This window comes from Gorilla gorilla, chromosome 1 (genome assembly GCF_029281585.2).
Source record: "Gorilla gorilla gorilla isolate KB3781 chromosome 1, NHGRI_mGorGor1-v2.1_pri, whole genome shotgun sequence".
NCBI lineage: Eukaryota > Metazoa > Chordata > Mammalia > Primates > Hominidae > Gorilla > Gorilla gorilla.
Window position 1 is genome coordinate 175,173,335 of NC_073224.2, and position 26,749 is coordinate 175,200,083.

General features: G+C 35.8%; 1 protein-coding gene across 3 annotated transcripts in view; it reads right to left on the reverse strand.

Annotated features, from left to right (window-relative positions):
* Nucleotides 1–26,749, reverse strand: part of RAVER2 (ribonucleoprotein, PTB binding 2) — an 88,530-nt gene that overhangs the window by 22,846 nt on the left and 38,935 nt on the right. For 2 of the 3 annotated variants that reach the window (XR_008668222.2, XM_031008290.3), the window contains exons 5-9: nt 20,813–20,939; nt 7,883–7,968; nt 6,105–6,209; nt 5,838–5,952; nt 3,463–3,731 (exon numbers count right to left, since the gene is read on the reverse strand). Coding sequence is in view for 2 of the 3 variants with exons in the window: in XM_031008290.3 (XP_030864150.1) it covers nt 3,463–3,731; nt 5,838–5,952; nt 6,105–6,209; nt 7,883–7,968; nt 20,813–20,939 (702 nt within the window). In the remaining variant the exon portion in view is untranslated. The remainder of the gene's footprint in view (nt 1–3,462; nt 3,732–5,837; nt 5,953–6,104; nt 6,210–7,882; nt 7,969–20,812; nt 20,940–26,749) is intronic. The other variant, XM_031008294.3, reaches the window with a different exon arrangement.

The following is a 26,749-nucleotide window of genomic DNA, read 5'->3' on the forward strand; positions in this document are numbered from 1 at the left end:
GTTTTCTCAAACTTTTTCAAATTTCCAAAAAAGTTCCCACTATATTTCTTGGAAAATATCCAAGTATAAGTGGACCTGTGCAGTTAAAACCCGTGTTGTTCTAGGGTCAACTGTATGTACAAAACGGCTAAAAACTGAGCAATGACAACAGAAATGAACCTGATTTAAAATGGGCAGAAACTTTGATAGACATTTCTCCAAAGAAAATATACAGATGACCAGTAAGCACACACAAAAATGCTCAACATCACTAAACATTAGGGAAATGCAAATCAAAACCACAATGAGACACCACTTCACACCCATTGGGATGGCTATCACTACGAACTGAATGTTTAAGTCTCCCCAGAATTCATATGTTGAAATGCTAAGCCTCAATATGATGGTCTTAGAAGGTGGGGCCTTTGGGAGGTAATGAGGTCATTAAAGTAGAGCCCTCAAGAGTGGGATTAGTGCTCTTATAAGAAGAGACATGAAAGGTCTTGCTCCAGCCTTCTACCATGTGAAAATGGAATGGAAAGATGGTCATCTGTAAACCAGGAACAGTATCCTCATCACACACTGGATTTGCTGGCACCTTGCACCTTCTCTTAGAACTCCCAGCCTCTCAAACTGTGATAAATAAATGTTTGTTGTTTAAACCACCCAGTCTATGGTATTTTTGTTACAGAAAGCTAAAACAGAAAACAAGTGTTGGCAAGGATGTTGGAAAATTAGAATCCCTGTGCACTGCTGGCAGGAATGTAAAATGGTGCAGCTGCTGTGGAAAAAAGGATGACAGTTCCAACAGAAATTAAACATGCATTATGGTATGATCCAGCAATTCCATTTCTGGGTATATACCCCAAAGAACTGAAAGCAGGGACTCAGATACCAATGTTCACAGCAGCATTATTTACAATAAACAAAAGGTAGAAACAACCCACATGTCCATGGATGGCTGAATTAAAACATGGTATATACGTACAATGGAATATTATTCGGCCTTAGAAAAGAAGGAAATTTGGATACATGCTACAACATGGATGAATCTAGAAAACATTATGCTAAGTGAACTAAGCTACACACAGAAGGACAAATATATTGTCACCTAGGTACCTAGAATAGTCAAATTCATAAAGACAAAAGTAGAAACAGTGGTTACCTGGGCTAGTGGGAGAGGAAAATGGAGAGTTATTATTTAACAGGTACAGGTTTCAGTATGAGATGATGAAAAAGTTTTGGAGATGGAGAGTAATGATGCTGCACAACAATGTGAATGTACTTAATGCCACATCACTTAAAATGGTTAAAATGGTAAATTGTATGTTATGTATATTTTACCACAATAAACAGAAACAGGTTATCATCCCTGTCTCCCTGAACAAAATTCTCAAAGGTTGGGGTTGGGGTCCAAATCTCTTTTATTTATTTATTTATTTATTTATTTATTTATTTATTTATTTTTGCACTAGAGGTGATTCTGGAAACAAAAAGGTAGACTCAAGACTTACTGGCCAACACAATATTAAAGATGCAGGTCTAAACATCTGAAGCAAAGTTAAACTAATCATTTCAGCCAAGTCTAAAATCTCACAATTAGAAAACACTGAGGTTACCTGGTACAACCCCTATTGACAGAAAGAGGGATCATTTCTATTAATACAACATCCTTTACAGATGCTTGCCTGGGGTCTGCTTAATTGCTTTTGGTGATATGACATTCACATCTTTGTGAAATAAACTTTGTCTTTGCTTAAAAGCTTGAATTGTTCTTCCTTATATTAAACCTAAATCTGCTTTATTGTATGTTGTACTTAATAGCCAGTTCTGCCCACTGGAGGTACACACAATACTGTATGACTACTCTTTAAATAGGTTTAACAATGTATATGTTTGGTTGTCCCTTTCCAGGTTCCATATATCCATTTCTCCTGAATTCTTCTTCACAGGACTTATTTTCCAGAACCTGCCCCCATTTTGGCTGTCCTCTTGTAGATAGACTCATTTGCCCATTATGTGAATCACCTAAAATCCACAGTTCTTCTAAAGACTCTGAGGCTTTCAATGAATTAAAGATTGCAAAGAGATATGAAGTATTCACATACAAGTTTTATTTGTGTAATTTCCCTCAATAACCCAAGCAATGAACACTGCAGATAAATTTTAAAAATTCATTCTATAAAGAATTGACGGCCAGGTGCAGTGGCTCACACCTGTAATACCAGCACATTGGGAAGCCGAGGCGGGAAGATCACCTGAGCTCAGGAGTTCGAGACCAGTCTGGCCAACATGGTGAAACCCCATCTCTACTAAAAATACAAAAATCAGCCAGGTATGGCGGTGCGTGCATGTAATCCCAGCTGCTTGGGAGGCTGAGGCAGGGGAGCCACTTGAACCCAGGAGGCAGAGATTGCAGTGAGCCGAGGTTGTGTCGCTGCATTCCAGCCTGGGCAACAGAGCAAGACTTGGTCTCAAAAAAAAAAAAAAAAAAAAAAAAAAGAATTGCACTAGCTTTCTCAATATACAATTGCAGGGCATTCTAGTCATACCTCTTGCTATGGCTAGGTAACACTAAAACCTCTTACAAATTCAGTATTATTATTTTGACTTTTGAATACAAGAAACTACATAGATTTTTTTTCCTTACAAACTGCTTAAGCCTAAGTTTTATACCACTTACAAACCACAGTGTATTTTAGGGTACAAATATAATAAAAATTAGATGTACTTTAGTCTACCTACTTATTACAACATTTATAAATATCAGTGGTATTTTAACCAATAAACTGATTCAGTAAAAACTTCCAGAATTAAAAGAGAGACCAGATTAGTTTGAACAGACCAGAGTTTAATAGCTGGTTTTGATATTTTCCAGATAAAATTGGTTCTGCCTTTAAATATTAAAATACTTTAATTAGCTACCAAATATATATTTAAGATAGAAAAAAGTATATTTGAAAGAACAGCATTACTATGTACTTAGAAAGCCTTACAAATAACATTACTATGTAAGTGAATAAGCATTGATACTAAGCTTTTTCAAACTACAAAATTCTGAACTTAAACTAGTTTATATCTTATATTTAAAATAGCAAGTATTTTTGAAAACCATGTGTATCATAAACTTTTTGGAAATTCCTTATTCTCTTATAAGGAATAAAGAATCCACATTTAAATTATTTATAAGAGATGTAACTCATTTTACACAAATTAAAATTACTTTACTTACAAACTGGTAAATAATTAAGATAGTCCCAAATGCCAGCTAGCATAACTTATCAAAAAACGGATTTTTTGTTTGCTTATTTATAATAACAGATTTTTTAAAAGAATGCAATGTTTTCTTCAATTTTGAAAAGTAAATGTAAACTATGAAAAAGTCATCATTTCATTGACACGACAATTTAAGATATAATTTAAAAGGAATATATATACATATACATGTATATATACATCTGTGTGCACCCACAGTTTTCTTACCCCTGAACTTATCTCTGTGCCTTTTGGCTGGCTTTGCTGCTGCTTATGGTGTCCCACCAGCAAGCTTCCAGCAGCAAGGTTTGGAAAGCTCTGAAGATAAGGCTGCGACCCTGAGAAATTTCCTTCTGCCATTCCCACCGTGGCTGGCTGTTTCTCCTGAGTATTACTGTGCCCTGGCCCAGCCTGTCCAGCAATGTGCTGATTTGGAAAGAATGGTAACATGCCCATTCCAGCTGTTATCGTTGTTTGAGTTGGAATCAGGCTAGATGCTGTAGCAAACCATAAATGCAAAAAGCTTTTAGTTAGAAAATATTTATTCACAATAGTCCTTTTAATTTTGTTAAGTTATGAGCAAAATGCAGAGAAACCAATTTTGTACCTGTTAGATAACAGCAAAAGGTAAGGTTAGAGGTTGTTAATTAGTGGGTTCCTTTATGAAAAAAACAAAAACCTACAATAGTAATAATGCTCTTATTTTCAGCAACTTTCAGGGTAACCTCAATGATAAGAAATTTTTAAGTTTTTAAATTCTATATATAATTGTTAATTATATATTGTTAAAGTTGAGGGCAAAGTTTATGTACTTTTTCGCATTTAAGCTGTATTAGTGCTTTTTTTTATGCCCAGTCATTGCAACTTGACTGTTTCCATAACTGAAGGAAATAATTAAGTTTTAAGTTTAAAAAGTTATCTGAAATTAAAATTTAGTGAAGTTTGATTGACTCCAACAATAAATTTGGTTAGCTGGCTTCCATCAGCTCATGAGAGCTATTAATACACATCTCTTCCCAGCTATCAAGTTAAGTGTCTTCATATTGGTAACTTGAAATCAGTCACCGCTGGAGTATTCACAAACAGAAATGCACAAATGCTACAAATCAAGCCCTTTTTTTCAACCTAGAGAGCTGGTTGTTAAACACTTATCAGTATATCACTGGTTTCTTTTTTTAAATCAGTATTTGTTAATAGATAAGCACTAAATTTAATACATGAAAGTTTTATGTTTTTATTTACAGAAAATAACAAGAAATTCTGGAAGAAATAAAAGGGTTTTTTTGTTTGTTTTTTGAGTCAGGGTCTCATTCCCATCGCCAAGGCTGGAGTGCAGTGGCACAATCATGGCTCACTGCAGCCTCGACTTCCTGGGCTTAGGTGATTCTCCCACCCCAGCCTCCTGAGTAGCTGGGACCACAGGCGTGTGCCAGCATGCCTGGCTAATTTTTTGTATTTTAGTAAAGTCAGGGTTTTGTCATGTTGCCCAGGCTGGCAAATAAAAGTTTCAATAGGAAAATTCTGAACCGTTCCACTTTTTAAAAAATCTATAGGTCAAAATTAAATGGAAAAAGCTAATTTTGACAACTAAGTCAGATGTACCATTTTATAAATTTACTAAACAAATTTCTTCAATTATTTTTAGTAATAATCATTTAGAGATGGATACTTTGGTTCCCCTAATGTTTAGAATATAGTTATTCGGACACTGACTTTTCAGTGTTCTTAAAGCGGCATATACTAAAGCAAATAATTTATTAGTTAATCCAACACAAATAATACATATTTGCATAAGCTTTTAGACATAAAAAATTTAATTTTTTGGAAATACAGACCCCATGATATCACAAAATTTCTTCACTGGCTTAACTTTTGTCCAGTCAATTTCAACAGTCAGAACTAAGTTATTTGATCACTGGACAAAAGGTTAAGTAAGCTACCCATATTTAATTGACTTTTTTTTTTAATTATTGGTGGCCCTTCTGTTTTTACTCAGCATGCTCACTTCTAAGCAAATTTCAATTAAGCTTCAAGCTGAAAATTCCCTTCAAAATCACATTCAAATAAGAAGTCTCAGTATAACACCATGCTTCTGTTTTCCTGCCAAAAAAGCTATTTTGTTTGCCATGTTTTTAGAAGCACATAGTACACACATTAGTTTTGACTACTGATTTAGAGGTTAAATTTTTTTAAATAATACAAATAAATAATCAAACTTTAAATTTATAAATACTAGATTTTAAAAAATAAAAGTGAATGGTTTCTTATCCCGGCAACAATTACATGGATCCATATGTGCTGTCAGCCCAGTGGGCAGCATGTCAGTCTCAAATGGATCTGTGTCTTTACCTTGTACTGCTGTGAACCTGCATAAAATATTAAAGCATATCCAATAGGGGAAGTCTTATCTTGGCATGGAAGCAAGTCCATCAGTAACTTACCAATATTGAAAATCGAAAAGCCAAGAGGGTTCTCAAAATTTTAAATGACTACATAAAACTCAAATTTGACCTCCCTGTAAATAAAATTAGAACATAGGTAAACTATCTTTAAATCTCAAACCTGACTGTTTACTGACTTCTCAGTAAATACACATCATTTACTTTTATGTGCTTCTCCATGATGATGTCCCAACTCCTTTTTCAATGGAAGCACTGACCCTATCCCTAGTGCAGTCTGTAGTACCACAGCTGGGGGCTCTCCAAGTAAGCCGGGTTTCTACAAAAGAAGAAAAAAAGGTAAGACCCATGGCCATAAGATATAACCTAAAAAAAGCTACACACGTGAAAATTCATAAACAACCTGATCCACAGCCTGATTCTACAAAAGAAACGAACTGATTCTAAAAGAAAAAATGATACCATACTTACATTATTAGCATGAATATTCTCAAACTTCATTAATTGTTGTTGTGCCAGTGGTATATGAGAAAGATTCTGAAGGAATAAATTAGAAGTATTACCCATAACTGAGCTCTGTGAAAATGACAAAACGTTGTCAGTTTAATTTTGAAAAGCTACATGTTGTATAACCCAATTCATTTTGAAGTTCAATTCTCCAGTCGATCTGAGTAAAAGTAATTGCTTCTAAACATAATATTTCACTCTCCAACTTATCAGACAAAGCTAATTAATTATTTTAATAATACACAAGAGGGGGCCATGCAGTCATGAAATAATTCTACATTATTTCATCCTTCGTTCCCTCCTCTCAACCCTTTTTGGTTTCAATGACAGTGACATTCTATTCATTCATTTATTTATTCATTTAATCATTCAACAAAGATTTATTGAGCACTTTCTATGTTCTAGGCACTGTGCTACTTAGTGAGAAGTACAATAAGATCTGCCCTCATAGATCTTACAATCCCCTAAGGAAGGGAGCCATTAATTAATCAAAAAAACACATGATTACACATGGTAATCATATGAAGGAAAAATACAGGGGGCTATAAGAACAAATAGTGGAGGAATGTTATTTAGCCTGGAAGATTCAAGGAAGGTTTCTTGGAGGAACTAATTATTGTACTGCAATCTGAAGGTTGTAGTTGAAGTCTGGGAGGGAATTAGGTGATGTTGGGGTGGGAAGCGTTCCAGGAAGAAGGACCAGCAGGAGAAAAGACCAAAGGAGGAAAAAACAAGGTCCTTTGAGGACCAAAACCAGGCTGTTGTAGTGGGACAGTGATCTGCAGTGAGTTGAGAGGCAGGAGGGGCCAGCTCAAATGTATGGGCCTTAAAGGTAATGCATTTTGGTGTTTCTCTTAAAACACAGGGAATATTATCAATACTCTGAACTTCCCCTCTCATATTACTCTCCACTCCTTATTGTAATTAACTGTTTAATGTGTTTTCCCTACTGGTTGAAATTCTATAATAACATAGACTTTAAATGTTACATTCCACACAGTAGCCTCAATGATTAGCACAATGTCTAATACATATATGTCAGATACTCAATAAAATACATTGAGTAAATGAATGAATAAAAACTCTATAATGTATCACCAAGTCCTGTGTTAGATTCTAAGGATGAAAAATAAAAGCTGGATTTAGGACCAGATATTCATTCATTCAACTTATATTAAAATTCGATTATATATTGTTTGATTTGTAATTAGAATTCTATGTTCTTAAACAGTACCTGAATTAATGAGTAATGCTTATCTCTAATATTACAGACATTTAAATCTATAAACACACATTTAAAATATTTATCTAAAAAAGGTAGGAAACATACTCTATTCTCATATACATGAGTTTTTTTTATAATATTCATTAAATTTTAAAAATTAAGTTACTGTTCATTTCTATTTTCTTTCTAGAAATACTTTTTTGAGTTAAGACCACATAAGAAGCCGTGTCTTGAACAACTTATCTATTATCTAGAAAAAAATATACCACTTTCCTTCTTAATGCCATACAAATTGGAATCAATAATATTTATCATGGTACATAACTACTGCTTTGGCTAGCTTAATTGAATCTGATATACTCATTAAGTTATGATTTTACGTATCTATACTTATTATTAAAGATTTTCTTTAAAAGCAAAATACTCATTTAATTTCTTGAGAACTTTAAGTGTTAAGAACAAACAAAATATTCACTCCAAATATTTAATGCTTCAGTACTCAATGTTATTTATGTACCTGATGTGCTTTATTCAAATGTAAAAATGCAGGAGAGATGGATGGATTCATCAGATGTGGCAAGCTGTGAGGTGTTCCAAGAACGGCTTTGAGAAAATAAAAGTAAAAACTTTAATTTATATATGGAATTAAAAAAATTTAAAAACCAAGCTTCGAAAAGGGTAAATGAATATTTCTTTAAACTATTAACAAATCCACTGAAAGTTCAATGATATAGTGACCTTGTCATTGGTCAAAAGTGATAGGTACCTTTCCCTGAGATTCAACCCTGGAATTTGTTTTAAAATTCAAAAGCCTTCTGCCATAATTGTAAAACTCCAAACCTAGGCTTAATCTTCTCTAGAATTTAGTGCAACAAAACACACCCACCTTTAATAAGCACAATACTCATTGAACCCATGTTATTTATTCAGTGTTTTTTTTGGTATTTCAGGAATTTTGGCAGAGGGTAGGAGTAGGGGACAAGATACAATCCTTGTCCTTGAAAAGCTTACATAAAATCCAATTGAGAAGACAATATACGTACACAAAAATATTTACATAATAAAATCAAAAGAAACTGCAAAACTGTACACAGACATAAAAAGAATAAATGGTAACAATACTCATAATCGTGTCTAAGAGTCTAAATACCAGAGTACATTTCAAAAGGGATCTTGTTAGAATGGAAAACTTACAAAAGGGAGCAGGTGGGGGGTGTCAGAGATGTTTGAACCAGAGTGCCTCCATCTTGAATAGAAGTTAGGTAAAATAAGGCTGAGACCTGCTGAGCTGCATTCCCAGTAATTTAGGCATTCTAAGTCATAGGATGAGACAGGAGATCAGCACAAGATACAGGTCATAAAGCCCTTGCTAATAAAACAAGGTGCAATAAAGAAGCCGGCTAAAACCTACCAAAACCAAGATGGTGACAAGAGTGATCTCTGGCCGTCCTCATTGCTACACTCCCACCAGTACCATGACAGTTTACAAATGCCACGGCAACGTGTGAAAGTTACCCTATATGGTCTAAAAAGGGCAGGAACCCTCAGTTCTGGGAATTGCCCACCATTTTCCTGGAAAATTCATGAATAATCCACCTCTTGTTTAGCACATAATCAAGATAATAAAGAAATAACCATAAAAATGGGCAACCAGTGGCCCATGCCACTGTTCTGCCTATGGAGCAGCCATTCTTTTTTGTTTGTTTGAGACAGAGTCACACTCTATTGCCCAGGCTGGAGTGCAATGGCACGATCTCAGCTCACTGCAACCTCCAGCCTCCTGGGTTCAAGAGATTCTCCTGCCTCAGCCTCCCAAGTAGCTGGGATTACAGGCACTCACAACCATGCTCAGCTAATTTTTGTATTTTAGTAGAGACGGGGTTTCACCATGTTGGCCAGGCTGGTCTTGAACTCCTGACCTTGAGATCCACCTGCCTTGGCCTCCCAAAGTGCTAGGATTACAGGCGTGAGCCACCACGCCCGGCCTGGAGCAGCCATTCTTTATTCCTTTCCTTTCTTAATAAACTTGCTCTGACTTAAAAAAAAAAAAAAAGGGAGGATGTTTTTAGAATAGATAATATAGAGACACAAAGAGGACCATGAGATAGAAAATATATTTAGAAATTTAATCTAATTATTGTAAAATAACTGGAATAATCATAATATACAAAATTAGGCTGGGTGCAGTGGCTCATGCCTGTAATCCCAGCACTTTGGAAGGCCAAGGTGGGCGGATTGTTTGAGGTCAGGAGTTCGAGACCAGCCTGGTCAACATGGTGAAACCCCATCTCTACCAAAAATACAAAAATTAGCCAGGCATGGTGGCACATGCCTGTAATCCCAGCTACTTGGGAGGCAGAGGCAGGAGAACTGCTTGAGGCTGGGAGGCGGAGGTTGCAGTGAGCTGAGATCACGCCATTACACTCCAGCCTGGCTGACAGAGCGAGACTCCATTTCAAAATAATAATAATAATATACAAAATTATATATATATATATATATATATAAAATATATACAAACAGTGTCCAGAAAAGGTTCTGGCAACATCTTCTTGTAATATATATGTAGCAAAATAAAAAAACACTGTACTATGAAAGGTAAAATAAATAAATAAATGAAATAAATCCTCATTGTAACCAAATTTTTTAGTATCCATCTAAGTCTACATTGGGACCACCTCAGAAGACAAGAATGATCCAACTTCTTGGTTTCAGGAGTAGAATGATATCAGTGAGATAATCATAGGAAACTATTTAATTCAACAGTTTTCAATATTCTCTCTAGCAAAGGAGGAAGTGCCCAGAGTACACAGGATTGGAGGGAATGTTTAATTCTAGCATAATTTTAGGAAAGTTATGATAATGTGAGGATATATGGAAGATGACTCACTTAGAATTCTATTATCTACTTCAATGAGGAAAAAGGCATTTTTGAGTGGAAAACTGGTACACGGAAAAGAACTCCTCTGCAAGTGATAGGGAATTAAATGTAGAAAATTAGGGAAAATATTACTTGACTTAGACAAATAACTTCAGTACAGCCCCTTCAATAAATTATGCTGGGAAAATGGAATATTCATATGCAAAAGAATGAAGTCAGACCCTTATCTCTCACCATATATAAAAACCAACTCAAAATCTATTAAAAACTTAAATGTAAGACTAAAAATTGCACAACTACTGGAAGAAAACATGGGGGAAACACTTGAGGACACTGATCTGGGCAAAGATGTTATGGGTCACACTTCACAAGCACAGGCAACAAAATCAAAAACAGACAAATGGGATTTTATCAAACTAAACAGCTTCTGCACAATGAGGGAAACAATCAATAGGGTGAACACGTACAACTTGTAGAATGGGAGAAAATATCTGCAAATTATTCATGTGACACAGGATTAATATCTAGAATATACACAGAACTCTAGCAATTCAACAGCAAAAACAAAAAACAAAAAACAAAAAAACACCCCAAATAATCCAATTTAAAAATGGGCAAAGGATCTGAACAGACATTTCTCAGAAGGCATACAAATGACCAACAAGTATATGAAAAAATGTTCAACATCAGTAATCATTAGGGAAATGTAAGTCAAAACCACAATAAGATACCATCTCACCCCAATTAGAACAGCTAATTCTAATTATCAAAAAGACAAACAAATAATAAATGCTAGTGAGGATGCGCAAAAAAGGGAACTCTCTTACACTGCTGGAGGGAATGCAAATTAGTACAGCCATTATGGAAAACAGTATGATGGTTTCTCAAAAAAAAAACAAATATAGAACTATCATATGGATCCAGCAATCCACTAATGAATATTTATCCAAAGAAAACGAAATCACGGCCAGGTGCAGTGGCTCACACCTGTAATCCCAGCACTTTGGGAGGCTGAGGTGAGTTGATCACTGGAGGTCAGGAGCTCGAGACCAGCCTGGCCAACATGGCGAAACCGTCTCTACTAAAAAATACAAAAATAGCAGGGTGTAGTGGTGCACGCCAGTAATCCTAGCTACTCGGGAGGCTGAGGCATGAGAATCGCTTGAACTCAGGAGGCAGAGGTTGCAGTGAGCTGAGATCATGCCACTGCACTCCAGCCTGAGCAACAGGGTGGGACTAGCTCAAAAAAACAAACAAACAACAACAAAAACAACAACAAACCAAAGAAAAGGAAATCCATATCTTGAAGAGATATCTGCATCCTGATGCTTATTGCAGCATTATTCACAGTAGCCAAGATATGGACTAAGTGTCCACCAACAGATGAACGGATAAAGAAAATGTGGTACATATACACAATGGAATACTATTCAGCCATAAGAGAAAAGGAAAGCTGGTCATTTGCAGCAACCTGGAGGACATTATATTAAGTGAAACAAGTCAGGCACATAAAGATAAATACTGCATGTTCTCCCTCATATACAGGAGCTAAAAAAGTTGAGCTCATAGAAGTTGAAGGTACAATCATGGTTATTAGAGTCTGGGAAGAGAAGGGAGAAGGGGATGATAGGGAGAGAGGTTGGTTAATGGTTACAAAACTATAGCTAGATAGGGTGATAAGTTTTCATGTTCTATAGTACTGTAGGGTGACTAAGTTAACAAACATTTATTGTATATTTTGAAATAGCTAGAAGAGAGGACTTTAAATGCTCCCAACACAATGATATGATGAATGTTTGAGGTGGTTAATATGCTAATTACCTTCATTTGATTATTACAGATTATATACATGTATTGGACCATCAGTCTGTACCCCATAAATACGTATAATTATTACATGTCAATTAAAAATTTTCTTAATGGAAAAAAACTTGAGTGGAGGAGTTAATTTTTTTCAAATTCTGTAGTTGAAGTACAAAAAATAGAGTTTTTAAGACACATCCCTTCTTGTTAAATTAATGACCACCTGGGGAAATACATCTAAATTACAAAGCCCTAGATGTATTATCTATGAAAGATTAATAGAAGTCTCTTCCCTCAAAAAACTATTATGGAAACCACAAATATCAAAACACTTTTAAAACTACATTACTTTAAAGTCACACATTATTGATGGAGTAGCCAGTAGTAATACTGCAAATATCAGAAAAGGATTTTCCAAGATAATAGAAAATACAAATCCACTTGGCAACTTAAAATATATTTTGTTAAACATATAAACATATAGATATAGATAGATACGGTGATATTAATTTTTAAAAGCTGGTGGCTACTTTAATATCAAAAAAATCCAGATCAAAAGATATTACCAGGGATAAAGATCACCATTTTGTAATGATAAATGGGCCAATTAATGAAGAGGATGCAACAGTCTTAAATGTTTGTGCACCAAATAACAAAGCTTCAAAATATATGAAGCAAAATTCACAGAACTGAAAGGAAAAGTAGACAAACCCAAAATTATGATTAAAAATTTCAACAACTCTTCTTCTCTTTTTCATATCATCACTGTATTTTATTATAAAAAACTGAAATAATTTTTCTTCACAGCTTTTACTGAACATAGTACCTTCCAGTTCATAACAACAACAGAAACAACAATCAGAATAAAAACAGTCTGAAAATGTCCATAGCATCATGCCTACCTGCTCTTACCTTTAGCTATGGCTAGGACTCCCACTATGCCCCATCCTTCTCCTCAGTATAATTGATAGAATAAGTTGACAAAAAATCAGTAAGGATATAGGAGACATGAACACTATCAACCATGTTGATCTAACTGACGTGTATAGAACACTCCACATCCAGTAAGAGCAGAATATATATTCTTCTCAAGTGTCCATGGACTATTTGCAAATATAGCCTGTATTCTGAACCATGAAACAAGTCTAAATTCTAATTTATAAATTTAAACTGTACAAAGTATCGTCTCTGTCTATAAGTGAATTAAATTATAACCAAAAAAACCTAGAAAATCTCCAAATTTTGGAACTTAAGTGACACAAATAACCAACTGACCAAATAAATCAAAATGGAAACCAAAAAGTATTTTGAAATGAATGAAAATAACATAACATATCAAAATTTGTGAGATACAGAGCTTAGAAGGAAACTTGTAATACTAAACACATTAAAAGAAGAAAGGTCTCAAGTGAATAATCTAGTTTTACTTTAAAAAACCAGAAAAGGAAGAACAAAATATGCTCAAAGTAAGCAGAAAGACATAATTAAAGCGGAAATCAATGAAATCAAAAACAGACAACAACCAGAGAAAGTCAATGAAAACAAAAGCTAGCTCTTTGGAAAAATCAATAATACTGATAAACCTTTTGCCAGACTTATCAGGAAAAAAGAGAGAAGACAAAAATATCAGGAATGTGAAAGAGACCATCACTATAGATCCTGCAGAGATTAAAGAATAATAAGGGAATACTATGAACAATGTTATGCCAATAAATTTGATAACTTACACAAAATAGACAATTTCCTTGAAAGATACAAACTAGCAAAGCTCACTTAAGAAGAACAAGATCCTGAAATAGCTCTTACATATTAAAGAAATTAAATGTGTAGTCAGAAATCTTCCTTAAAAAATTTGACACAGCTGATTTCACTAGCGAATTCTATCAAACATATGAAGAAGAAATAATAGCACTGAACATAAACTCTCCTGATGACTGAAGAGAGGGAATATTTTCCAAATCATTCCATGAGGGCAGCATAACAAAACCAGAAAATATATTACAAGGGAAGAAAACTACAGACCAATATACCTCATAAACATAGATGCAAAAATTTCAAACTAAATTTTATTAAATCAAATTCAACAATATATAAAAAAGATTATAATATACCATGACTAAGTGAGGTTTACCCTAAGAATAAAAGGTTGGTATAACATTCAAAAATCATCAATGTAATGTATCATGTTAACAGATAGGAAAAATATATGATCATCTCAATAGATGGAGAAAAGCATTCAACAAGTTTCAGCAACCATCATGCTAAAATTCGGCAATTAGAAATAGATGGTAAATTCCCCAGCTTAATAAAAGAAATCTGTGAAAAAAACTCTAGCTAAGATAATACTTAATAATCAAAGAATGAATGCTTTCTCCATGAGATCAGAAATGAGGCAAGGTTGTCTGCTCTCACCAGTTCTATGCACAATTACATTGGAATTTCTATCTAATGCAAAAAAGCAAGGAAAAAAATAGAAGCCACACATGTTGGAAAGGAAGAAGTAAAATTATGTTTATTTGTAGATAACATAATCATCTACATAGAAAATCCCAGCAAAAACCTACTAGAAATAATAAGTGAGTTTAGCAAGACTGTAGGATATAAGATAAATAAGTATTTAATCAGTTATACTTCTATATGCTAACAACAAGCAACAGGACATTGAAATTAAGAGAGCAGTACCATCTAAAATAACATCAAAAAATATGAAATACTGTGAATAAATCTGACCAAAGATGTATAAGATTTGTATCTGAAGAAATAAAACATTGCTGGGACAAATTAAATATGACCTCAAAATAATTGAAAAGATATACCATACTTATGGATCAGAAGCCTCAGAATTGTTGTGAATTCTGCCTAAATTAGCATACAAATCAACACAATCTCAATCAAAATCCCAGCCGACATTTTTCATAGAAATTGGCACTCTGATTCTAAAATTTATAAGTCAATGCAAAGAACCTGGAATGGCCAAACAACTTAGAAAAAGAAGAATAAAGTTGAAGGACTTACACTAACTGATTTCAGGATTTATAACACATATATTTTGGTATAGAGGCAGTACTGATATAAAGACAGTACTGGTAAAAGACAGACATTTAGATCAATGAACAGAGTTTAGTTATAGGCTCATGCGTATATGGTGAACTGATTTTTGGGAAATGTCAAAATATTCAATGAAACATTATCTTTCTAAACAAATGATGCCGGAATAATTGTATAACTATATGTAAAAAAAAATCTGGACTCTTACCTCATACTACAAACTAAAATTAACTCAAAATAGATCATAGACCTAAATATAGGGATAAAAATTATAAAACTTTCTCCAAGAAAACATACAAGAAAATCTTAGAAAACCTGAATTTGGCAAAGATTTCTCAAATATGACACAGGAAGTACAAATTATAAAAGAAAAAATAATAAATTGTATTTTGTCAAAATAAAAAACTTTGCTCCTCAAAAGACACTGTTAAAAAAATATTTGCAAACCATATATCCAACAGAGTACTTGTATGTAAAATAAAAAAACACTCTTACAACTTGATAAGAAGACAAACAACTCAGTTTTTAACACGTGCAAAATATTTGAAAAGACATATCACCAAAGAAGATATAAAGATGACAAATAAGCACAATAAAAGAATCTCAAAATCATTAGTCAAAAGAAATATTCAAATTAAAACCACAGTAAGAGAGCACTATACATCCAATAGAAAGGCTAAAATTAAAAAGACCAACAGATCAAGTACTGGCGGGGATACTAAGCAAACTGGAGCCCAAGAAACTGATGGTGAGTATGTAAAATGGCTCAACCACATTGGAAAACAGCTGGGCAGTTTCTTTTTTTTTTTTTTTTTTTGAGATGGAGTCTCCATCTGTCACCCAGGCTGGAGTGCAGTGGCGTGATCTCGGCTCACTCCAAGCTCCGCCTCCCAGGTTCACGCCATTCTCCTGCCTCAGCCTCCCAAGTAGCTGGGACTACAGGCGCCCACCACCACGCCTGGCTAATTTTTTGTATTTTTAGTAGAAACGGGGTTTCACCGTGGTCTCGATCTCCTGACCTCGTGATCCGCTCGCCTTGACCTCCCAAAGTGCTGGGATTACAGGCATGAGCCACCGCGCCCGGCCCAGCTGGGCAGTTTCTTACCACTTAAACATATATCTACCATATGACTCAGCCATTCCACAGATAGTTAATTATCAAAGAGAATAAAAGCATAAGAAATAAAAGCATAAAGACTAGTACACAAATGTCCATAGAGATTTTATTTGTAATGACCTCGAACTGGAAATAATCCAGATGTCCATCAACAAATCAATGAATAAGCAAATTATAGAATGAAATACCACTCGGTAATAAAAAGAAAAAAATACTACTAAGCCATGTAACAATGTGAATGAACCTCAAAACAGTAAGCTAAGTAAATGAAGCCAAACAGTACAGACTGTGTGATTCCTCTTATACCAATTTCTAGAAAATACAAACTGTAGTGACAGAAAGCAGATCAGTGGTTTCCTGGGGACAGGGTAGGGGATGGATTACAAATGGACAAAAAGAAGCTTTAGGGGGTAATTTATATGTCTATTATTTGATTGTGGTAATGATTTCATGAGTATATACATAACATCAAAACATATCAATTCATACACTTCAAATACCTACAGTTTAATGTACATAAACTATTCCTCAATAAAGCTGTTTAAAAATAGTTTATCCTAAAAAAATACAGTTTATACTATCAAGTGATTACACAATAGTTAAATTAGGAACACATACATAAAGAAAGAAGTCTAGAATAATTATATTTATTGTATTTTTGAAGGTAGTTAAAAGGTCTAGATTGAAGAGAAAAGATCAGCTTGGTCAGAGTAACATAATCAAAATTGGACCTGGGAGGGAAATTCATCTAATAGCAGTTGGAGCTTCCCTTTTATTGGTAGAAATAGACAATAAACAAGTACCTGTATAATATATGTCAGTTGTTTTTAAAATTATACAATGATAAAGAAGCAGAGCAAGGGTATAAGAATTACAATTCTTTTTTTTTTTTTTCTTTTTTTGAGAGGGAGTCTCGCTCTGTTGCCCAGGCTGGAGTGCAGTGGTGCAATCTTGGCTCACTACAACCTCCGCCTCCAGGGTTCAAGTCATTCTCCTGCCTTAGCCTCTCGAGTAGCTGGGACTACAAGTGCATGCTACCATGCCCAGCTAATGTTTGTACTTTTAGTAGAGATGGGGTTTCGCCATGTTGGCCAGGCTGGTCTTGAACTCCTGACCTCAGGTGATCTGCCCACCTCAGTGACCCAAAGTGCTGGGATTACAGGCGTGAACTACAGCACCCAGCCAAGAATTACAATTCTTTATCATTAATTTAGTTGGCTCAGAGAGGGCCTCTGTGAGGAGTTCAGGATATAGCAAGGCTACAGTTATGATAAAGTAAAGGACATAGTAAAAGAAAAATAAACGGAATTTATTGATTAACAAGACACTGTCTTTTTTTCTCAACATCAAGAAACTTTCCACACATTTTCCAGCTATGTATGTGCTCAAGTGAGGCAGTGATTTAATCCTCTTCCCTTTCCATCCCACACAAGAAAAAGCTATGCTTATGAAATAACTTCTGCATCAGTGTAATATTCAAACATCTTACTTAAAATTGAGAAAGCGCTAACTAAGTATAAAGAAGTCTACTGCCATATGGCCATACATTAATCTGAGTAGAACAGCAGAGTGGAGAATATTTAGTCTTAGATGAAAAGAAGAGACAAAAATAATACTTGAGATGAATTAGTAAAGATAGCCCAGAGTCCAAAGAGGCAGATGATACTTTCTAAAAGACCTAAGAATGTGGTATACTTCTTTAGACACTAATACATAATCTTGGACTGCATTAAGAGAAATATAATGATAATAGGGAGGAAATCCCACTGCATTCTGTGTTAATCAAAACCAATCTACAGAATATGTTTTTGTCTGTGCACATCATATTTTGGGACAACCCAGAAGACCTAGACTATATCCACAAGAGAACAACTTGTGGGGGATTTAAAGCACATGTCCTGTGACATGTTATGGGAAGTCAAATATAGAACTGTAATCTGCAAAGAGATATAAGATGTATAAAAAGAGAATTGCAGAAAAAAATACCATCTCTATTTATGTTTACTTTCATCTTAAAAAAGGAAAACATTAGGTTTGATCATTTCTAAATATATGGATTGACAATGGTCCATCTGTTTAACTGACATCTTTTACATATATGGTATATACTGGGGCTCTGCTCAAAATTTATTTTACTGATAAAGTTGCATTGTAAAAAAAAGAACTGGTCTGGAGAAAAGAAGACAGGTAAAATAAAAAATGACTGAGGTTTCATGGTAGTTGTCTTCAAATATTAGGAGGCTTTTATTATGCAAGAAGGAATACATTTATCCTGTATTTCTTCAGAGGTGGAACCAGAATAAGTGGCTAAAAATTACTTATATTAGTAATATAAAAACTTTCCAGTAACTGAAACTGTCAAACCAGGGAATAGGCTGCCTTGGGAAGTAATGAGCTTCTAATCCTTCATGTTGTCAAGACAAAAAAGAGTATCTCTATACTATTAAAATTGTAAAAGAGATATCTAATTGCATAATAGCCTGAGCCAGAAAACTATCAAAGCTGCTTCTTACACACAAATAATTATATGAAGTACTGAATATGAATATTGTTGTATAATAAAGAATTTGACTGGCCTTTGTCCCTGGTTCCTGAGGGAGACTCTAAATCCTTGTATTTTCCTGAGTTACAGGAGTGTCTTTGATATGCTACTGAGGTAACTCATTATGGACACATAGATAGCTTCAGGATGAGGGCTGGCTGTGCAGAAAGACCAACTCTATAAGGAGAGGTGGAGCTTTGCATCATGTGATATCAGCCTGACCTTCTAACTTCCAGGAAATAGAAGCAAACTAGAGACTAAGTTCAATCATGGGGCCCATCAATCACACTGACATAGTGAAACTCCAATAAAAACTCTGGACATCGAAGTTCAGTAGAGATTCCCAGTTGGAAAACATATTGATGTGTTGGGAGGGTGACATGGCCTGATTTGATGGATAGAGGACACAGAAGCTCTGCATTCAAGACCCTCCAAGACTTTTCCCTAAGTGTATCTTCCCTTGCCTGTGTCCTTTATAATAAAACTGTATTCATAAGCATAGTGCTTTCCTAAGTTCTGTGAGTCATTCTATTGAACTATTGAACCTGAGGGCATTGTGGGAACTCCCAAATTTGTAGTTAGTTGGTCAGAAGTACACATGGCCTGGAGAATCGCCCGAACTTGTGTCTAGGTCTAAAGTGGGGGCAGCCATACGGAAGATCGAGCTCTTAACTTGTGGGCTCTGTGCTAACTCCAGGTAGTTAGTGCTAGAATTGAATTGCAGTAGGTGAGCTGGTGTTAGACCAGTTGGGACTGAAACATAATAAATGTATTTAATATATTTGCTCTATACATATTTGCTCTAAACTTAAATGTTGAATACATTAGTTCCCCCTTATCAGCGAGTGATATGTTCCAAGACCCCCAGTGGATGCCTGAAACCATAAATAGTACCAAAACTTATATACGCTATGTTCAAACTTCATTTTCCTTCTTCATAATTTCATGGATAGAAAATACATTCTTACTGTAGATCTTAGCAATTTCAGCACACAGTTTGTTTTTCCCTATTAAGTTGGAAATGTTTTAACCTTTTCACTGAAAGGATGCACTTTGCAGCTTCTCTTTGGCATATCCAAACTGCCAGCATCACTACTCTTGTGCTTTGGGGCCATTATTAAGGAAAATAAGGGTTACTCGAACATAAGCACTACAATACCATGACAGGTGATGTGATAACCAAGAAGGCTACTAAGTGATTAATGGGTGAGTAATGTATACAGAGTAGGTACACTGGACAGAGGGGTAATTCATAGCCAAGGCAGGAGAAGCAGAATGGCAAAACATTTCATCACACTACTCAGGATAGCATGCAGTTTAAAACTTATAAGTAGTTTATTTTTGGAATTTTCCACTTAATATTTTCAGACTGCAGGTAACTAAACTGTGGAACACAAGAACATAGATAAGGGGAGACCACTGTATAGGCATTCATTTCCTCATAATGCTAAAACAGACATTTTTGTACATAAAAAGTTGTACATTTCAGAATGCACAGAAGGTAAGCTCTTACTAGAGAAAGAATACTAAATAGGTAGATATTTAATGTATACTGATATTATAAAGATTTGCATAACACTTAGAAAATAATAATGTTTTCATCATTTGCTACAAAGTGAAACAATTTTACAACAAAAAGGGGAAGAACAAAGAGGAAACAAACACTTGGCACTTTTCAACAAAATAATTCTGCTAAAAATATTACATAGAAGAGTATTAATTCTTTGTTAATATAGGTTATAACAATGTAGTGTGTTAACCTTTACCTTGGTCTATAAATTCATGTCAACTAAGAGCTAAACAGAAGGTTTGATATTTAGCATTTATTAATAGTAAAAAATACCACATAAGCAGGTTGTATATATCAAAAATAGTCAAAATATATCACCTCAGATTATTGTTAAAATTCATTAACAGGTCCTAGAAAAATTAAATATTTTATACTAATTTAAATATGTTTTTCACAAATCAATGTATTTTTTCATATTTCACATGTGAAAAAATTAACTTCATGCTAGCATTCTTTAATTAATCAGTATACATACATGGTCCATACCTGGTTTAACAGCTCGTCCACATAACTGGGGCTGTAGAAGAACTTGCAACATGGCAGGGTTGTTTAAACTTTTCATAATTTGTACTGGATTTGGCTCTGGAAGTAAGCCCTTTTGATTACTGTGCATCTGCAATGAATATAGAAATAAGAAACATTAGAACAGCATAAGTACAAAGACATAATTTCAAAGGCTTTCTTCTAGAAATCCTCATTCATCTGACAAGATCTATTTTATGATAAACATAATTTGATTTATATTATATATCTATTTTATACTCTCTACTGCAGTTCTCAATTATACATACGGCATAAAATCCTCATAGAACGTCTCAGGTAAATACCAACTGGCTTTAAGAGGACTGACAATTTAGCACAATGAATCTCATCATATCATACAAATAGAAGGATGACAAGGGAATCTGAAGTTATTAATAACTTGTTGACACAATATGGATACTTTGATACTACAGAAGAGCCTTCTTATAATGTTGATTTAAAGTTTAATTGGCCAGGCAAAGTGGCTCACACCTGTAATCGTGGCACTTTGGGAGGCTGAGGCAGGAGGATCACTTGAGCCCAGGAGGTCAAGATCAGCCTGGGTGACATATTGAAACCCTGTTTCTATATTTTTACAAATAAAAACTTCAAATAAAAGTAAAATAAAATGAAGTTTAACAATGTGGGTTGCCTTACAAATCAAAATCTTCTTTTTTTTTTTTTTTTGAGATGGAGTCTCACTCTGTCACCCAGGCTGGAGTGCAGTGGCGTGATCTCGACTCACTGCAAGCTCCGCCTCCCAGGTTCATGCCATTCTCTTGCCTCAGCCACCCGAGCAGCTGGGACTATAGGCACCCGCCACAACGCCTGGCTAATTTTTTGTATTTTTAGTGGAGACGGGGTTTCACCATGTTAGCCAGGATGGTCTCGATCTCCTGACCTTGTGATCCACCACCTCAGCCTCCCAAACTGCTGGGATTATAGGTGTGAGCCACCGTGCCTGGCCCAAAATCTTCTTTATTATTGTTTTTTTATTTTTATTTTTTGAGACGGAGTCTCACTCTGTTGCCCAGGCTGGAGTGCAGTGGCGCAATCTCGGCTCACTGCAAGCTTTGCCTCTTGGGTTCACGCCATTCTCCTGCCTCAGCCTCCCAAGTAGCTGGGACTACAGGCGCCCGCCACCACACCTGGCTAATTTTTTGTATTTTTAGTAGAGACAGGGTTTCACCATGTTAGCCAGGATGGTCTTGATCTCCTGACCTCGTGATCCACCCACCTCGGCCTCCCAAAGTACTGGGATTACAGGTATAAGCCACCGTGCCCGGCCCAAAATCTTCTTTTTTATAAAGGTCTTTACTTGATTAACTTAATATGAGATTAAAATGAGCTGGCCTTACATACATGCAATTGAGTAGCTCCCTAAAAATATGAAATAATTTTCAGTTTTAAAAACCAGCTTGATGGATGGTGATATGAATATATATAATTACATAAAAGATAAATTAAAAACTTTCAGCTATGAGAAAATGGAGAACGGACAAGGACAACTGGAACCTTCTCCCAACCCAGATACTGCGAAATTGAGAGGGAGAAGGTGTTGCATCCAAGAAACTGACATAAAGCCTGTGAGAAACCCCTGGGGAGATAGAAGATGTGAAGGTAAACATCAGCAGAGAGCATGAGAGTGCATGGGTCCACACACAGGATAATTCAGGGAAGGACTTTTGAGTTGTGTAACTACTTTGCCTTCAGAGAGCATGGCTTTCTTGGCCAGGACAGCGAGGTGGGAAAACAGCAGCATCACCCCAGTGACAGCCATAGGACCAACGAACAGCAGGATGGCACACAAGTGCAGAGACAATGGGGACAAGATAACACTAGGCGGGCAGACCAGCTGGTCACTGAAAACCTTCCCACCTCCCCGACCTTCTCAGGTCCTCCCACACCCACTCTGCAGGATAGAAGAGTTACAGCAGAGGAAGGCAGAACTTGGAAAAGAGCAGGGGTGGAAATGAAGAGAGGCTCTCTAAGGTGCAGGGCTGCCTGGCTGGGGTGGGAAAAGGGCTGGGCTCAAGCCTAGATGGTGAAGGCAGAACTTCTCTGCCCTGAGGTCCTTGCCTGCCCTTCCCTAAACCCTAGCTAAGACCAGGCTTTAGCTTCCCTCTGCCCATCCCCTTCCCCACAACCTCTAAACAGTGACATGCAGAAAGGTGATAGCCCCAACAGGAAATGTATATTCATACATTCAAAAGAAAAATAGCTAGACATTTGGAGAATGCAGTCACTAAAAAATAAAAGCAACAAACTGAACCACCTATAAGAGAGAAAGCAGAATTATGAATAGGAAATAACAAGAATGTCAAATAAATGTAATAGACATTACAAAAATAAAATGGATTTTTACTCATAACATGAAGGACAAGCAGTTTTTAAAGAATAACCAATGAGAAATGCTAGATTATGAAAAATGTAAGTATTGAGAAAAAATAATAGCAGCCCTCACTTACTATAGACTTGGCATTGTTCTAAACACTTTACATGAATCAGATCATTTAATCCTCAAAAAACCAATTCTATAAGGTTAGTATTATCTCCATTCTATAGATAAAGAAACTGAAGGAATTCGTGAAGCATTATTATTAACATTTACCCTGTGCTTTAACAGATAGGTTAAATAGTAGAATATATGTGACTAAAAAACAAAATAGTAATTTTTTTTTTTCTTGAGACAGAGTCTCGCTGTGTCACCCAGGCTGGAGTGCAATGGTGTGATCTCGGTTCACTGCAATCTCTGCTTCCCGGGTTCAAGCAATTCTCCTGTCTCAGTCTCCCAAGTAGTTGGGATTATAGGTGCTTGCCACCATGCCTGGCTAATTTTTTTGCATTTTTAGTAGAGACCGGGTTTCGCCATGTTGGCCAGGCTGGTCTCAAACTCCTGACCTCAGGTGATCCACCTGCCTTGGCCACCCGAAGTGCTGGGATTACAGGCAAGAGCCACCGCACCTGGCCCAAAATAGTGATCTTAAAGATCCAATTAAAGAAACTGAAAATTCCAACAAACAAGAAAAAGCAGGGTGACGAAGAAAATGGAGGTAGAAGCATCAACACTTGTAATATTAGAAGTCTCTGAAGGAGAAGAAAATAAGATCTTTGAAGAAATAATGGCTGAGAAATTTCCCATTATTAAAGAACAATTGAAGAGCATAGAATGAAAGGGTTCGCAGTCTTCCAAATATGATTTCTAAAGAAAAAACACACCTAGTCACATTTGTGTGACATTTAAGAACATCAAAGCCAATAAGAACAACAAAAAACCTTCTAAAAACTTCCATTTAAAAAGAACATATCTCTAAAGGAACAAGAAACAAATTACTATAATCTTCTTTCTCAAAGCATCAACATTAGATTCAAGAAGACAATGAATTAATATTTTCAAAGTATTGTAAGAAAAGAACTCTGATCCTAGATTTTTAGATTCATCTAAGTTATTTAGTATCACAAAGAAATAAAAATATTCTCAACTATACAAGTTCTCAAAAGTTTTTACCACAAGAATACTATCTTTCAAAATGCCCTAGAAGGAAGTAATCCAGCGAGAAAAGAAATAAATGCAAGATGTTATTATATAATATGTTGAAATTGAGGTATGCAATATCATAATTTTAATCTTGTATGCAAAGCCACAACCATAAAAACACCCCAAAAACATTTAAGACTATCCTAATGTAAAAAGGCAGACACCAATATGATGATAGGTAATGGTAGGAAGGAGGAAGCAGATGGAGGTGAGAATAAGTGAGTAGACCGAAGTTCTGATAAACCTATGCATGTTAAAAAGTTAGGGACAATTGGCCGGGCATGATGGCTCGCACCTGTAATCCCAACACTTTGGGAGGCTGAGGCTGGCAGATCACTTGAGGTCAGGAGTTCAAGACCAGTCTGGCCAACATGGTGAAACTCCGTCTCTACTAAAAATACAAAAATTAGCTGGACGTGGTGGTGCATGCCTGTAATTCTGCTACTCAGGAGGCTGAGGCACGACAGTCGCTTGAACCCGGTAGGTGGAGGTTGCAGTGAGCCAAGATCGTGCCACTGCACTCCAGCCTGAACGACAGAGCAAGACTCTATTTCAAAAAAAAAACTTAGGGACAGGCACAATCACCAGCAGGATAAAGATAGAATGTGTAAAAACTCTCAAACGACACTAAAGAACTTAAGGAGAAATCATGATTAACTCAATAGTTGTAGAAATATTCTGATAAAGGTCAGCACCTATTTATGACATTAAAAAACTCAGAAAACTTGATATTACCAAAGGATATGTACCAAAAACCTATAGAAAACATTATCTAGAATACCTTATTTTTAAGACTGAGATTTCTCACTGTCACTAAAGGGCCTGCATGCCATGCTAAGGAAGGTGAACTTATGCAGGCATTAAAGAATATTAAGCAAGAGAATGACATAAGCTGATTTGAGGATGAGAAAGAGCTCTCCTGTGCACTGTGCAAGATGGATTAGAAGGGGAAAGACTAATGACATGGGACCATGCAGGGAATTATTCTAATCAGAGAGATGAGAAAAGATGAGATCCTGAGTGAAGTAATCAAGATGCTGACAAGGTCCCAAGGATTTGAGAGATCTTAGGAGGTGAAATTGAAAGGATGTGATAGTATTTCTGACATTTACATTAGAAAGTGGGTGAGGGAGACCAATCACGATTAACTGAGTTTTTGATTCACATAGTTTTAGTTTGGATGAACTGATGCCATATATAGATATTATAGAACATAGAAAAGCAGTCCCAGAAAAAAAGTCTTCTTTGAAATGCTGAAATTGAACTATTTATATAGCATGAAGTGGGAATGTCTAAGAATCCCTTGGAAACATAATTTAGTACTGAGAGCAGTTTGGTCTGAAATTATATGCTTGGAAGTAATCACTAATAGGCATATATAACAGGAAGAAAATGAGAAGGCCAAATATGGAAATCTACTGATATCAGCTCTTAGGGGGAAAAAATAAGTTAGGGAAAGAACACACAGGCAGATAGGAAAATGAATGGTGTGGCAGAATTCAAGGTAGTAGAGAGTTTTGTTTCGTTTTATTTTGCTTTGTTTTTGAGACAAGGTCTTACTTTGTCACCCAGGCTGGAGTGCAGTGGTATAATCATGGCTCACTGCAGCCTCAAACTCCTGGGCTCGGGTTATTCTCCCACCTCAGCCTCCCAAGTAGCTGAGACTAACAGGTGCACACCACTAAGTCTAGCTAACTTTTTGTAGAGACAGGGCTTCACCATGTTTCCCAGACTAGTCTCGAGTTCCTGGGCTCAAACAATCCTCCCACCTTGGCCTCCCAAAGTGCTTGGATTACTGGCGTGAGCCACTGTGCCCAGCCAGTAGAAGGTTTTAAATGTTGCGAAGGGACCAACCAATAAAAGACTGAAATGTAGTCACTAGATCTGAATATTTAAAAACCCCTGTTAACTTAATGAGAACAGATTCACTTGAACAGTGGAGGACAAACTACATTGCATTAGACTTGAGAGGGAAATGGAAAATTAAGAAATGGTGACAATAAGTGAGGCCTAATTCTTCAGGCAACTGGTTGCACGGTTATAAAGCCCAGTATTTTTTGCTGTGCAGAAGCTCTTTAGTTTAATTAGATCCCATTTGTCTATTTTGCTTTTGTTGCCATTGCTTTTGGTGTTTTAGTCATGAAGTCTTTGCCCATGCCTATGTCCTGAATGGTATTGCCTAGGTTTTCTTCTAGGGCATTAAAAGAAACTACCATCAGAGTGAATAGGCAGCCTACAGAATGGGAGAAAATTTTTGCAGTCTACCCATGTGACAAAGGGCTAATATATCCACAATCTACAAAGAACTTAAACAAATTTACAAGAAAAAAACAACCCCATCAAAAAGTGGACAAAGGGTATGA